At 41.7% G+C, this 16,997-nt stretch overlaps 1 protein-coding gene across 1 annotated transcript in view; it reads left to right on the top strand.

Annotated features, from left to right (window-relative positions):
- Positions 1–16,997, top strand: part of LOC139410665 (adhesion G protein-coupled receptor B3-like) — a 173,771-nt gene that overhangs the window by 134,349 nt on the left and 22,425 nt on the right. The window contains exons 15-19 of the mRNA XM_071156092.1: positions 2,856–2,941; positions 9,240–9,338; positions 10,555–10,726; positions 13,442–13,555; positions 16,581–16,620. Coding sequence (XP_071012193.1) covers positions 2,856–2,941; positions 9,240–9,338; positions 10,555–10,726; positions 13,442–13,555; positions 16,581–16,620 — 511 coding nt within the window. The remainder of the gene's footprint in view (positions 1–2,855; positions 2,942–9,239; positions 9,339–10,554; positions 10,727–13,441; positions 13,556–16,580; positions 16,621–16,997) is intronic.

The following is a 16,997-nucleotide window of genomic DNA, read 5'->3' on the forward strand; positions in this document are numbered from 1 at the left end:
AGTTACTGTTTGTCTAAGGAGGTGCTTTTGCTTTGTAAAATAACAGCAGCTGCTGTCAGACAGACAAAGCCTCCCTGAAGGTTCTGGTGTTGGATTGATGGGAACATAGAGGTCAGGTCTTGCGAGTTAGTTCATTTAATGTCAGTGCCATGAGTAAGCCATACAGCCCTAGATGTCACTTTACAACAGAGGAGAGGAAGAATAGAGGAGCGAGATCATAATAGAGGAGAGAGACCATAATATAGAGAGACCATAATATAGAGAGATCAGAATAGAGGAGAGATCATAATAGAGGAGAGAGATCATAATATAGAGAGATCATAATAGAAGAGAGAGCTCATAATAGAAGAGAGAGACCATAATAGAGGAGAGAGATCATAATAGAGGAGAGAGATCATAATAGAGGAGAGAGATCATAATAGAGGAGAGAGATTATAATATAGAGAGAACATAATAGAGAGAGAGATCATAATATAGAGAGATCAGAATAGAGGAGAGATCATAATAGAGGAGAGAGATCATAATATAGAGAGATCATAATAGAAGAGAGAGCTCATAATAGAAGAGAGAGACCATAATAGAGGAGAGAGATCATAACAGAGGAGAGAGATCATAATAGAGGAGAGAGATTATAATAGAGGAGAGAGATTATAATATAGAGAGAACATAATAGAGAGAGAGATCATAATATAGAGAGATCATAATAGAGGAGAGAGATCATAATATAGAGAGAACATAATATAGAGAGAGATCATAATATAGAGAGAGATCATAATATAGAGAGATCATAATATATAGAGATATTAATATAGAGATAGATCATAATAGAGGAGAGAGATCATTATAGAAGAGAGATCATAATAGAACAGAGATCATAATAGAGGAGAGAGATCATAATAGAGGAGAGAGATCATACTAGAGGAGAGAGATCATACTAGAGGAGAGAGATCATACTATAGAAACATCATAATAGAGGAGAGAGATCAGAATAGAGGAGAGAGATCAGAATAGAAGAGAGATCATAATAGAACAGAGATCATAATAGAGGAGAGAGATCATAATAGAGGAGAGAGATCATACTAGAGGAGAGAGATCATACTAGAGGAGAGAGATCATACTATAGAAAGATCATAATAGAGGAGAGAGATCAGAATAGAGGAGAGATCATAATAGAACAGAGATCATAATAGAGGAGAGAGATCATAATAGAGGAGAGAGATCATACTAGAGGAGAGAGATCATACTAGAGGAGAGAGATCATACTATAGAAAGATCATAATAGAGGAGAGAGATCATAATAGAGGAGAGAGATCATAATAGAAGAGAGATCATAATAGAACAGAGATCATAATAGAGGAGAGAGATCATACTAGAGGAGAGAGATCATACTAGAGGAGAGAGATCATACTATAGAAAGATCATAATAGAGGAGAGAGATCAGAATAGAGGAGAGAGATCAGAATAGAGGAGAGAGATCAGAATAGAGGAGAGCCAGAATGTGTACGGTACACTAATGATGTCAATCACCTTTTGTATTTCACAAGGATAATAACATCTTATTGACATACTAATTCAGCTAACTATCCTGAAGTACATAAGTGTCTTTAGATGTGACATTGTTCCCTCACCTTATTCCAGGACTGGGGTCCATTCCATTAGGAGGATTGGAGTTGGAATCCACATTTCTGTTTACTTCCTTTATTGAAATGGAAGTGACCCCAATCCTGCCTTGTTCCCCCTCTATGAAAATGTAAATGTCTCCCTTCAGACCTTGACAATGTCCTCTTAGTGTAATGGAGTCGTGTTGGTGAGTGGGAGAGCCAGGCTGATTCTCACCAGTTACACTGCTTTTCTCTGTAAACAGTTGAATATCAGGGAGTGTAACTAGTTATATGTTTTCATTTGTCTCTGGGATTCAAACCGGCAACCTTTCAGTCAGTGGCCCAGTACTTTGAACCGGTAGCCTACCAGCCGCCCCATATGACTAAATATATTCAAGTTTCCCTCAGGTATATGACTAAATATATTCAAGTTTCCCTCAGGTATATGACTAAATATAAATATATTCAGGTTTCCCTCAGGTATATGACTAAATATATTCAGGTTTCCCTCAGGTACATGACTAAATATATTCAGGTTTCCCTCAGGTATATGACTAAATATATTCAGGTTTCCCTCAGGTATATGACTAAATATATTCAGGTTTCCCTCAGGTACATGACTAAATATATTCAGGTTTCCCTCAGGTACATGACTAAATATATTCAGGTTTCCCTCAGGTACATGACGAAATATATTCAGGTTTCCCTCAGGTACATGACTATACAGTATATATTCAGGTTTCCTTCAGGTATATGACTAAATATATTCAGGTTTCCTTCAGGTATATGACTAAATATATTCAGGTTTCCTTCAGGTACATGACTAAATATATTCAGGTTTCCCTCAGGTACATGACTAAATATATTCAGGTTTCCCTCAGGTATATGACTAAATATATTCAGGTTTCCCTCAGGTATATGACTAAATATATTCAGGTTTCCCTCAGGTATATGACTAAATATATTCAGGTTTCCCTCAGGTACATGACTAAATATATTCAGGTTTCCCTCAGGTATATGACTAAATATATTCAGGTTTCCCTCAGGTATATGACTAAATATATTCAGGTTTCCTTCAGGTTTATGACTAAATATATTCAGGTTTCCTTCAGGTTTATGACTAAATATATTCAGGTTTCCCTCAGGTACATGACTAAATATATTCAGGTTTCCTTCAGGTTTATGACTAAATATATTCAGGTTTCCCTCAGGTATATGAATATATATGTGAAGGTGTTCCTTCTCTATGAACAGGTCAACATGGTGATTGGTATCCTGGTGTTCAACAAGCTGGTCTCCAGAGACGGGATTCTGGAGAAGAAGCCGAAGCATCGAGCTGGGTAAGAAACCACCTACAGCAAAGATATAGAATCTCTATTCTATTCTATTTCTATGACCTATTGTATGTCTGAAGCAGCTGGTTAAGAGAGCACCTACTTATACAATACATTGTGATACACAACAAAGACAGACAGCAACTAGTCATTCTTCCTTATTTAGTTATACTTCCTTATATGGACATTGAACTACTCCGTGTTGGCTGGAGTGTTGACTGTATAGTCCTAAGATCTGCAGTGGTCTACTTTTCCAGTCCTTTAGTATACATCGTAGTCTGACTCCTCCTCACCACACATTCACACAGACCCTCTGAATCTCTTCATTTTCCATATGGAGATTAGGCCTCGTTCTTTACTCTGTCTGATGGGAGAACATTAGAGGCATCAACATAAAGAGGTCACATCTCTCTGGGGGAGACGACGTGTGTGTGTGTGTGTGTGTGTGTGTGTGTGTGTGTGTGTGTGTGTGTGTGTGTGTGTGTGTGTGTGTGTGTGTGTGTGTGTGTGTGTGTGTGTGTGTGTGTGTGTGTGTGTGTGTGTGTGTGTGTGTGTGTGGGGAGAGTAGGTGGGAGACGTGGCAGAATCAGTCCATAATGAAAATAGTTTAAAACGCCCACCACCCACAGGTCCCCAGATTGGCCCTGACTACTACTAACGAGATACAGAGCTGGAATGAGTTATTTTCTGTCGTCTTCTTGTTGGTTGGTACACCAGCATCCCTCTTAAACAGCCCCACATAAAGACTGGTTTATACTCGGTCCAACAACATGTCTGTAGACCACTAGAATGTGACAACTGTCCACAGACAGTCCTTAGATCTACTGTAAACCAGCCTTATGTCATCTTGTCATGTGTTTTTAGAACACTTTGGCCCTGCCTGACTACTACTAGTGTGATACAGAAAGTTGGGATGCCATTCCTAGTGATGTTTTTGTCACTAACGTCATTTTATGTCTTCATCTTGATGCGTGTTAATCCCAAAGCCCTCTACAACACCCACGCTAACATTGGCCGTGTCTGTCTGGAAACTGCTAACATGAAAAGTTGTGGGTGCTACTGTTTTTCATTAACCCTTGTGTGGTGTTGAGGTCTGTGGGGCCCATTTTCAGTGTTTACTAAATGAAAAATGCAATTAATTATTTATTCAATCTGGACTCGTTGGCTTTGGCTCATTTTATGTGAAGAACATGTAAAAGAACACATTTTTATTGAGTGCACACTGTGAAACTACACAACTACATTTTTATTGAGTGCACACTGTGAAACTACACAACTACATTTTTATTGAGTGCACACTGTGAAACTACACAACTACATTTTTATTGAGTGCACACTGTGAAACTACACAACTACATTTTTATTGAGTGCACACTGTGAAACTACACAACTACATTTTTATTGAGTGCACACTGTGAAACTACACAACTACATTTTTATTGAGTGCACACTGTGAAACTACACAACTACATTTTTATTGAGTGCACACTGTGAAACTACACAACTACATTTTTATTGAGTGCACACTGTGAAACTACACAACTACATTTTTATTGAGTGCACACTGTGAAACTACACAACTACATTTTTATTGAGTGCACACTGTGAAACTACACAACTACATTTTTATTGAGTGCACACTGTGAAACTACACAACTACATTTTTATTGAGTGCACACTGTGAAACTACACAACTACATTTTTATTGAGTGCACACTGTGAAACTACACAACTACATTTTTATTGAGTGCACACTGTGAAACTACACAACTACATTTTTATTGAGTGCACACTGTGAAACTACACAACTACATTTTTATTGAGTGCACACTGTGAAACTACACAACTACATTTTTATTGAGTGCACACTGTGAAACTACACAACTACATTTTTATTGAGTGCACACTGTGAAACTACACAACTACATTTTTATTGAGTGCACACTGTGAAACTACACAACTACATTTTTATTGAGTGCACACTGTGAAACTACACAACTACATTTTTATTGAGTGCACACTGTGAAACTACACAACTACATTTTTATTGAGTGCACACTGTGAAACTACACAACTACATTTTTATTGAGTGCACACTGTGAAACTACACAACTACATTTTTATTGAGTGCACACTGTGAAACTACACAACTACATTTTTATTGAGTGCACACTGTGAAACTACACAACTACATTTTTATTGAGTGCACACTGTGAAACTACACAACTACATTTTTATTGAGTGCACACTGTGAAACTACACAACTACATTTTTATTGAGTGCACACTGTGAAACTACACAACTACATTTTTATTGAGTGCACACTGTGAAACTACACAACTACATTTTTATTGAGTGCACACTGTGAAACTACACAACTACATTTTTATTGAGTGCACACTGTGAAACTACACAACTACATTTTTATTGAGTGCACACTGTGAAACTACACAACTACATTTTTATTGAGTGCACACTGTGAAACTACACAACTACATTTTTATTGAGTGCACACTGTGAAACTACACAACTACATTTTTATTGAGTGCACACTGTGAAACTACACAACTACATTTTTATTGAGTGCACACTGTGAAACTACACAACTACATTTTTATTGAGTGCACACTGTGAAACTACACAACTACATTTTTATTGAGTGCACACTGTGAAACTACACAACTACATTTTTATTGAGTGCACACTGTGAAACTACACAACTACATTTTTATTGAGTGCACACTGTGAAACTACACAACTACATTTTTATTGAGTGCACACTGTGAAACTACACAACTACATTTTTATTGAGTGCACACTGTGAAACTACACAACTACATTTTTATTGAGTGCACACTGTGAAACTACACAACTACATTTTTATTGAGTGCACACTGTGAAACTACACAACTACATTTTTATTGAGTGCACACTGTGAAACTACACAACTACATTTTTATTGAGTGCACACTGTGAAACTACACAACTACATTTTTATTGAGTGCACACTGTGAAACTACACAACTACATTTTTATTTATTGTATTTTTTTATTTAACCTTTAACCTATTTAACCTTTATTAACTTGGCAAGTCTTGCGGGAACCTGCACGATGTTATTACAGTATATTATTTCGATACATTGTCAAAATAAAAAAACATTTTTCCAAACTCTCCCCCAGCCAGGTGCAAATTGGGTGAGGAACACAACAGAGAAATAGCTTTGCATGTCTGGCTCATCACCACAATGAATCAGTAAGGCAAAAATAATCTCTGCTCAGAGAGACTTCAAAATAATTTTTGCAGAGAGAGAAGATGGTGTGGAAAGAGTGAGTTTTCCACTTTGGAAGATGAAGCATTTTCAGAATATGAGGATCATGTCTCTGTCAATTCAGAGTCGGACAGTGAGTTGGAAGAATAGGATGAGATTGACCCTCAGCCTGCCCCAGGACCAGCCCGTCAGCAACCAGCCCCAGGACCAGCCCGTCAGCAACCAGCCCCAGGACCAGCCCGTCAGCAACCAGCCCCAGGACCAGCCCGTCAGCAACCAGCCCCAGGACCAGCCCGTCAGCAACCAGCCCCAGGACCAGCCCGTCAGCAACCAGCCCCAGGACCAGCCCATCAGCAACCAGCCCCAGGACCAGCCCGTCAGCAACCAGCCCCAGGACCAGCCCGTCAGCAACCAGCCCCAGGACCAGCCCGTCAGCAACCAGCCCCAGGACCAGCCCGTCAGCAACCAGCCCCAGGACCAGCCCATCAGCAACCAGCCCCAGGACCAGCCCATCAGCAACCAGGACCAGCCCATCAGCAACCAGGACCAGCCCGTCAGCAACCAGCCCCAGGACCAACCTGTCAGCAACCAGCCCCAGGACCAGCCCGTCAGCAATCAGCCCCAGGACCAGCCCGTCAGCAACCAGCCCCAGGACCAGCCCATCAGCAACCAGCCCCAGGACCAGCCCGTCAGCAACCAGGACCAGCCTGTCAGCAACCAGCCCCAGGACCAGCCCATCAGCAACCAGCCCCAGGACCAGCCCTTCAGCAACCAACCAGCCCCAGGACCAGCCCATCAGCAACCAGGACCAGCCCGTCAGCAACCAGCCCCAGGACCAGCCCGTCAGCAACCAGGACCAGGACCAGCCCTTCAGAAACCAGCCCCAGGACCAGCCCATCAGCAGCCAACCATACCCAGGACCAGTCCGTCAGCAGCCAACCATACCCAGGACCAGTCCGTCAGTAACCTACAGGAGGAGAAATATGGATGTCAAAACATTTTGAAATTGAATGGTTTTCTTGTCCAAGGAATGGACCACCCCTCATGACTGCCAATGTGATAAAGATACACCCAGGACCACCCCTCATGACTGCCAATGTGATAAAGATACACCCAGGACCACCCCTCATGACTGCCAATGTGATAAAGATACACCCAGGACCACCCCTCATGACTGCCAATGTGATAAAGATACACCCAGGACCACCCCTCATGGCTGCCAATGTGATAAAGATACAACCAGGACCACCCCTCATGGCTTCCAATGTGATAAAGATACACCCAGGACCACCCCTCATGGCTGCCAATGTGATAAAGATACACCCAGGACCACCCCTCATGGCTGCCAATGTGATAAAGATACACCCAGGACCACCCCTCATGGCTGCCAATGTGATAAAGATACACCCAGGACCACCCCTCATGGCTGCCAATGTGATAAAGATACACCCAGGACCACCCCTCATGGCTGCCAATGTGATAAAGATACACCCAGGACCACCCCTCATGACTGCCAATGTGATAAAGATACACCCAGGACCATCCCTCATGACTGCCAATGTGATAAAGATACACCCAGGACCATCCCTCATGACTGCCAATGTGATAAAGATACACCCAGGACCATCCCTCATGACTGCCAATGTGATAAAGATACACCCAGGACCACCCCTCATGACTGCCAATGTGATAAAGATACACCCAGGACCCTCCCTCATGACTGCCAATGTGATAAAGATACACCCAGGACCATCCCTCATGGCTGCCAATGTGATAAAGATACACCCAGGACCCTCCCTCATGACTGCCAATGTGATAAAGATACACCCAGGACCACCCCTCATGGCTGCCAATGTGATAAAGATACACCCAGGACCATCCCTCATGACTGCCAATGTGATAAAGATACACCCAGGACCACCCCTCATGACTGCCAATGTGATAAAGATACACCCAGGGCCATCCCTCATGACTGCCAATGTGATAAAGATACACCCAGGACCACCCCTCATGGCTGCCAATGTGATAAAGATACACCCAGGGCCATCCCTCATGGCTGCCAATGTGATAAAGATACACCCAGGACCACCCCTCATGGCTGCCAATGTGATAAAGATACACCCAGGACCATCCCTCATGGCTGCCAATGTGATAAAGATACACCCAGGACCACCCCTCATGGTGCAAGAAATACATTTTCAACACACATACAGTTAAACTCTGTCCCTCATGTGGTGTGTAGACCGGCCTTGATTTGTGTTCAATGGGGCTCATTTATCATTTCCATAAAATACTATAGGAATATTTGTCCTTCCAATGTGTTATGTTCAAAGCAATAAACATCAGTAGTGATGAAAACATTGTTTCATTTATATTTGTTCAAGATAAACATGATTTATCCCACCCATGTCTTGATTATAATTGATTTTTGTTTATAAAAATCACATTTTACAAAAAAAAAAACGAATAGCTCTTGTATAGATGTAAATGTATAAATGAGTTAAATGGCAAATATGAACCATGTATGCTGTCTATATTGCTTGTAATTGATATAAGTCAACATCTAAGTATGAATGATTAAGTATTTTTACATAAATTGTTATGGCTGTATTGTTTTATAACCCCAAAATGTTGTGTGTCCATCAGACCCGTGAACATTGGGTGAATAGCATGAACACCACACAAGGGTTAAAAACATGGACAAATTGGCCCTAGATTCTGCTAATATGATAGAGAACGTTGGGATGGTGTAGTGCTGCTTCTTCACTACTATCATCACTAGTGTCCACATGTTGCATGAGAGAACAGAAGGAATGCTATGCTAGTCATAGTGCTGCTTCTTCACTACTGTCATCACTAGTGTCCACATGTTGTATGAGAGAACAGAAGGAATGCTATGCTAGTCATAGTGCTACTTCTTCACTACTGTCATCACTAGTGTCCACATGTTGTATGAGAGAACAGAAGGAATGCTATGCTAGTCATAGTGCTACTTCTTCACTAAACATTATTTCCTGTTGTTTGTTGTCCCACAGACCGATGAACGAGCCCCATACAGGGTTAACTCTGAAATGTGCCAAATGTGGTGTGGTGTCCACCACTGCTCTCTCTGCAACTACAGCCAGTAATGCCATGTAAGTTCTCTCTTACAGGACATCGATGCCTGGCACTGGGAATTCATGAGATTAACTGTGTGTGTGTGTGTATGAGCGTGTGTGTGTGTGTGTGTGTGTGAATGACTGGTCTGATGGTCTGTGTGTCTGGACCAATACCTTGGAAGATCTACAGAGAATAAACAGGATGGAAAATGTGTCCTTGCATATATAGCTAATGTTAGACCTGTAGTAGAGTACTGGGCAGTCAGACAGTAATGTTAGACCTATAGTAGAGTACTGGGCAGTCAGACAGTAATGTTAGACCTATAGTAGAGTACTGGGCAGTCAGACAGTAATGTTAGACCTATAGTAGAGTACTGGGCAGTCAGACAGTAATGTTAGACCTATAGTAGAGTACTGGGCAGTCAGACAGTAATGTTAGACCTGTAGTAGAGTACTGGGCAGTCAGACAGTAATGCTAGACCTGTAGTAGAGTACTGGGCAGTCAGACAGTAATGTTAGACCTGTAGTAGAGTACTGGGCAGTCAGACAGTAATGTTAGACCTGTAGTAGAGTACTGGGCAGTCAGACAGTAATGTTAGACCTATAGTAGAGTACTGGGCAGTCAGACAGACAGTAATGTTAGACCTGTAGTAGAGTACTGGGCAGTCAGACAGTAATGTTAGACCTATAGTAGAGTACTGGGCAGTCAGAGTTTATAACCCCAAAATGTTGTGTGTCCATCAGACCCGTGAACATTGGGTGAATAGCATGAACACCACACAAGGGTTAACCTGTAGTAGAGTACTGGGCAGTCAGACAGTAATGTTAGACCTATAGTAGAGTACTGGGCAGTCAGACCACTGTAGTAGTCTGGCCAGGCAGTAACGCCTTCTGTCTACAAGAAAGACCACTGTAGTAGTCTGGCCAGGCAGTAATGTATTCTGTCTACAAGAAAGACCACTGTAGTAGTCTGGCCAGGCAGTAATGTATTCTGTCTACAAGAAAGACCACTGTAGTAGTCTGGCCAGGCAGTAATGTCTTATGTGATCTGATGTGTGCCAGGTTAACCTCTATCCCTTGTCTCCCCCTGTTTCCCCTCTCCCACCCTCTCTTTCCCTTGCCCCTCTCCCGCCCACTCTCTCCCCTCCCTTCCCCCCTCTCCCGCCCCCTCTCTCCCCTCCCTTCCCCCCTCTCCCGCCCCCTCTCTCCCATCACCCTCTATCCTTTCCTCCTCTCTCCCTCCATCTGTCAGGGCCTCTCTGTGGAGTTCCTGTGTGGTTCTGCCTCTGCTGGCTCTGACCTGGATGTCTGCGGTGCTGGCCATGACAGACAAGCGCTCCATCCTATTTCAGATCCTCTTCTCTGTCTTCGACTCGTTGCAGGGCTTTGTCATCGTCATGGTGCACTGTATCCTGAGGAAAGAGGTAAGGAAGAGAGAGGGAAGAGGGAGAGAGGAGGGAGAGGGGGGTATATTGAGGAAGTGAGGGAAGGAGATGGGAGAGGAGGGAGAGGGAGGTATTGGGGAAGGAGAGGGAGAGGGGGAGAGGGAGAGGGGGAGAGGGAAGTATTGAGGAAGTGAGGAAAGGTGAGGGGGAGAGGAGGGAGAGGGAGAAAGAGGTCTTGGGGAAGTGAGGGAAGGACAAGGGGAGGTATGTATGGGTTTGTGATAATGGGATACTCTTTCAGTAGGATTCTGTTCATAGTGCACAACATATCAAAATTACCCCCCAAAAATACTTTACAACAGGATATAAAAATGAATGTTTCTTATTGGACCAATTCAGATAGAATCACCCCATTTTACACTTGGTGCCAAATGAACATGGCCCTGTGTCACAACGTTTTGTTGACCCTTAAACATGTTTAATCCCTCTTATCTCTTGTGGACACACACACACACACACACACACACACACACACACACACACACACACACACACACACTTCATGTTTCCCATTTGGCCCTAACTACAGTATTTATTAGGAGATTAGTGATCTGACCCAGATTAATTCCAGATGTTTTGTTTACAGTGACATGTGAAAGTATTCACCCCCTTTGGCATTTTTCCTATTTTGTTGCCTTACGACCTGGAATTAAAATATATTTTTGGGGGGGTTGTATCATTTTATTTACACAACATGCCTACCACTTTGATGATGCAAAATATGTTTTATTGTGAAACAAACAAGAAATAAGACAAAAAATATATAACATTTGAGTGTGCTTAACTATTCACCCCCCTAAAGTCAATACTTTGTAGAGCTTTTGCAGCAATTATATCTGCAAGTCTCTTGGGGTATGTCTCTATACACATCTATCCACTGGGATTTTTGCCCATTCTTCAAGGGAAAACTGCTCCAGCTCTTTCAAGTTGGTTGGGTTCCGCTGGTGTACAACAATCTTTAAGTCATACCACAGATTCTCAATTGGATTGAGGCCTGGGCTTTGACTAGGCCATTCCAAGACATTTAAATGTTTCCCCACTCGAGTGTTGCTTTAGCAGTATGCTTAGGGTCATTGTCCTGCTGGAAGGTGAACCTCCGTCCCAGTCTCAAATCTCTGGAAGGCTGAAGCAAGAATTTCCCTGTATTTAGAGCCACCCATCATTCCTTCAATTCTGACCAGTTTCCCAGTCCCTGCCAATTAAAAACATCCCCACAGCATGTTGCTGCCACCGCCATGCTTCACTGTGTGGATGGGGTTCTCAGGATGATGAAAGGTGTTGGGTTTGTGCCAGACATAGTGTTTTCCTTGATGGTCAAAAAGCTCAATTTGTCTCATCTGACCAGAATACCTTCTTCCATATATTTGGGGAGTCTCCCACATGCCTTTTGGCGAACACCAAACATGTTTGCTTATTTTTTTCTTTAAGCAATGTATTTTTTCTGGCCACTCTTCCGTAAAGCCCAGTTCTCTGGAGGGTACGGCTTAAAGTGGTCTTATGGACAGATACTCCAATCTCCACTGTGGAGCTTTGCAGCTCCTTCAGGGTTATCTTTGGTCTCTTTGTTGCCTCTCTGATTAATGCCCTCCTTGCCTGGTCGGTGAGTTTTGGTGGGCGGCCCTCTCTTGGCAGGTTTGTTGTGGTGCCATATTCTTTCAATTTTTTTATAATGGATTTAATGGTGCTCCGTGGGATGTTCGAAGTTTGGGATATTATTTTATAACCCAACCATGTACTTCTCCAAAACTTTGTCCCTTACCTGTTTGGAGAGCTCCTTGATCTTCATGGTTCCACTTGCTTGGTGGTGCCCCTTGCTTGGTGGTGCCCCTTGCTTAGTGGTGTTGCAGACTCTGGGGCCTTCAGAACAGGGATAATGTGACAGATCATATGACACTACACCTGCATTGCTTGCTGTTTGGGGTTTTAGGCTGGGTACAGCACTTTGAGATATCAGCTGATGTACGAAGGGCTATATAAATACATTTGATTTGGTTTGATTTGACACTTAGATTGCACACATGTGGACTTTATGTAACTAATTATGTGACTTCTGAAGGTAATTGGTTTCACCAGATCTTATATAGGGGCTTCAGAGCAAAGGGGGTGAATACATACCCACCATTTTACAATTTATTTAATTTTTAAAACAAGTTATTTTTTTTCATTTCAATTCACCAATTTGCACTGTTTTGTGTATGTCCATTACATGAAATCCAAATAAAAAATACATTTAAATTACAGGTTGTAATGCAACAAAGTAGGAAAAACACCAAGGGGGATGAATACTTAAGCAAGGCACTGTACATCACTTTCCTGTTAACCTGCCCCCCCCCCCACCCCCCCTGTAATCTGTAGCTGTAATCACCGTGAGCAAGGTCAAGAGGTTACAGCAGAAACAATTGAGCATGTTTTCAGAAACTAAAATACAGATTATAATAATAATATAATAATAATATAATAATATATAATAATAATAATATAATATTATACTTATGTCAAGTGCTCTAATACATCACTTTCCTGTTAACCTGCCCCTCCCCTTGGAGTGTAGCTGTAATCACTGTGAGCAAGGTCAAGAGGTTACAGCAGGAACAGTAGAGCATGTTTTTACTCTCTAGTGTCATGGCCATAGCCTGTCAGAAACTAAAATGTCAAGTGTCTAATACTACTTCTATGTTGCTTCGCTTTCCCCAGGTCCAAGATGCTTTCAGATGTCGTCTCAGAAACTGTCAGGACCCCAGAAACTGTCAGGACCCCCTCAACGCTGACAACACTGGAACTTTCCCCAACGGTCATGCTCAGATTATGGTACGACATCACCAGTACTGTATAACCCTCAACCCAGTGGTGGCTGGTTTGCATTTTCAATGGGGAGGACGGGCTCGGGATAATGGCTGGAACAGAAAGAAATGGAATGGACTCAAACACATCAAACACCTGGTTTCCATGTGTTTAATACCATTCCAGTTCATTCATTCCATCCATTCTATGTACCCGTTCTCCCCTCACCAGCCTCCTCTGTGCTCTGTACCCAAAGCCTATACCTGCTTTTATATTTGAAACAAAGGAGCACATCCACATGATCACGAGTAAAATGTGAATTGATGTCAATGAGACTAAGTCTGAAATGGCACCCTATTCCCTATATAGTGCACTATTTTTGACCAGGGCCAATAGGGAATAGGGTGCCATTTGGGACACAAACCAAGTGAAAATTCCACTTAAATGGAGGTTAGGATTTGCTTCTAACAGCTGATTCACACTATAGGGTTGAACTGAACCGTACTGTGCTGGCTCTGGCTAGGAGACATTCTTTTCACATTGTCCTTTCCAGTATGTTTCCAGCAACTGTGGTGGATGCCTAACCAGGCCAGGGCAGTACGGCTCGGCAGGGATCGCCTTGGCTCAGCTCAGTGTGAAAAGGGTATAGTATTACAAACCCTCAAGACAAGCCTTCATAGCAGGGTTGGGATCCATTCCATTTCAATTCAGTCAATTAGGGAAGTAAACTGAAATTCAAAATCTGCTGGTTGGGCTGGATGAGGCATTGTTACCCGTCGTTTTACAAATACTGTAGCTGCTTTAGTTCAACTGTAATTACTCACAGTGTAGACCAGCACGTGGCCCTGGCCCCTGTAACAGATCACACACATGCACAAGCATACACACACACACACTTTAATAAATGAGATCCATTTTCCAACTTCCTGGATTCATTTTGATTAAACTCATTTGTCACTTTCGTCAAGCGTCAATTTTCATCATTTTACCAAGCCTCCTCTCCATTGTCACACACACGCACGTATGCACGCACGCACGCACACACACACACACAGTAATAAAGCACCAGTTGTTTGAATGACCTTTGTAACGCCACACCAAATCTCTTGATCCAGCAGAACGCCAACTGCCAACGACCTTCGCTCATCATAACTATCGTCTGATCTACCCAACGTTGTATTCTAATATCCTCCTACACAGATTGAATTAATTTCCACTGTTGTAGAATGGTGTGTTGGCTGTCGGAGTGCCCCCGGTTCAATAGAATCATTTGCAGAGAACAAACAGTGATTCGTTCCCAATCGCTGTTTTAGTGTTACAAATTCCCTGTTATATGCAGGCGTGTTGCTATATAGTTGGGAACGGAGCAGGGAGAATAGGACCATTAAGTTGACAGTAACTGACCCAAACAGAGAAAGGAAATAGATGCAATGAAACTCCTCCTATATAAAGATGACATGTTAAATCTGAGTCAAAAGAGCTTGTTATTGGGATTGTTCTATTGACTTAATTCATCTCAACGCAGCATGTGGCTGGAGTTGTTCTAGGTTTCTTTTATGATGTCATAGTGTAACAATCATCTCGGATCTCAAACCATGCTACAATATTAAAGTTCAAAGAAATGCTGTGTTTATATGAGGGTGACCAAGGCAAGACAGACTAAATGAATACAGTGAGCAACATAAGCATATGGTCATAGTATGTGTATTTCACAAAACCAATTCAAATAGACACAAAATCAAGTTCAGGAAGTCTAAATCCCAAATAGAATCCCAATGAAAAATAGTCCGAAAGTCAATGAAAAAGTCAAAATAGGAAATCCCCCTTCAAAATGCAAAAATCCAAGTCATTCAAATAAAAATCCAATCAGCAGGATAGATCTCACCGGATGGTTGAGAGAGAGGGAAATCCGACCCTGGGTAGATTTCCTCACAACAGCTCTGCTCATCTTACAAACAGGAGTAAAAATCAACAATGACAAACTAAAAGAATTCCCTGGAATGGATGGATCTAGGTTGCTTAAAAGCACAGGTGGCTCCTTAATTGAGGATGGGCTATTAGTAATGGATGGAACGGAATTCATGGATTGGTATCCAACACATGGATTCCTTGTGTTTGATGCCATTCCATTTAATCAATTCCAGCTATTATTATAAGCTGGCCTCCACTCAGCAGCCTCCTGTGCTTAAAACGTTTTCCACACAAATAGAACCTCAGCCAATTACACGCCAAACATTTCCCCAAACTGCTACTTTTTTCTTAAAGGGACAAGCCCTATTAAAGGGATAGTCCAGCAAAATGTGCAAATAAGGCAAGAAGAACTGGCAGATGCATAACATAACAGATGCATAACATAACAAATACATAACAGATATATAATATAACAGATACATAATATAACAGATACATAACATAACAGATTCATAACATAACAGATACAAAACAGATACATAATATAACAGATACATAACATAACAGATACCTAACAGATACATAACAGATACATAACAGATACATCATATAACAGATTCATAACATGACATATTCATAACTAATACATAATATAATGTAACAGCATGAAAAGGAAAATACAATAGTTTGTGCTATTACCTCACACTTGTGGCAGTGTCACAATATGTGACATATTGTGTTGTGTCAATGCTGACATCTATGTCTACATCTATGTCTATATCTATGTCTACATCTATGTCTATATCTATGTCTACATCTATGTCTATATCTATGTCTACATCTATGTCTATATCTATGTCTACATCTATGTCTATATCTATGTCTACATCTATGTCTATATCTATGTCTATATCTATGTCTACATCTATGTCTACATCTATGTCTACATCTATGTCTATATCTATGTCTACATCTATGTCTACATCTATGTCTACATCTATGTCTATTTCTATGTCTACATCTATGTCTACATCTATGTCTACATCTATGTCTACATCTATGTCTACATCTATGTCTATATCTATGTCTACATCTCTGTCTGACTGTATTTTCACCACTGTTGTCTTTTCTCTCCCAACAGACGGACTTTGAGAAAGACGTTGACATCGCCTGTCGATCAGGTAACAAACAGACAGGTGTCACGTTCAGTGAATGAGCTCCTGACCACATTGCCTATTGAAATGAAAGCCCTAAAAAGAGGTTAGACACAATGGGGGTAAAAGCAACATCAAATAACTTCCCAGGTTGTGTAACAGCCCCCTATCCACACTGGACGCCTTCTGGCTTAATTATCAAAACAGACCCATTTGATGTGAGAACAGGCTTGCATCCCAAATGGAACCCTATTCCCTATATAGATCACTACTTTACCCATGGGCCCTGGTCACAGGTCACACTATAAAGGGAATAGGGGTGCCATTTGGGACGCAGTCGAGGAGTGATAAGGGGAGGCTTCAGTGAAAAAAGAGAATTTGTTAGGTGTCAGAAAGCCGGCTAG

This window comes from Oncorhynchus clarkii, chromosome 1 (genome assembly GCF_045791955.1).
Source record: "Oncorhynchus clarkii lewisi isolate Uvic-CL-2024 chromosome 1, UVic_Ocla_1.0, whole genome shotgun sequence".
In the NCBI taxonomy this organism is placed as follows: Eukaryota; Metazoa; Chordata; class Actinopteri; order Salmoniformes; family Salmonidae; genus Oncorhynchus; species Oncorhynchus clarkii.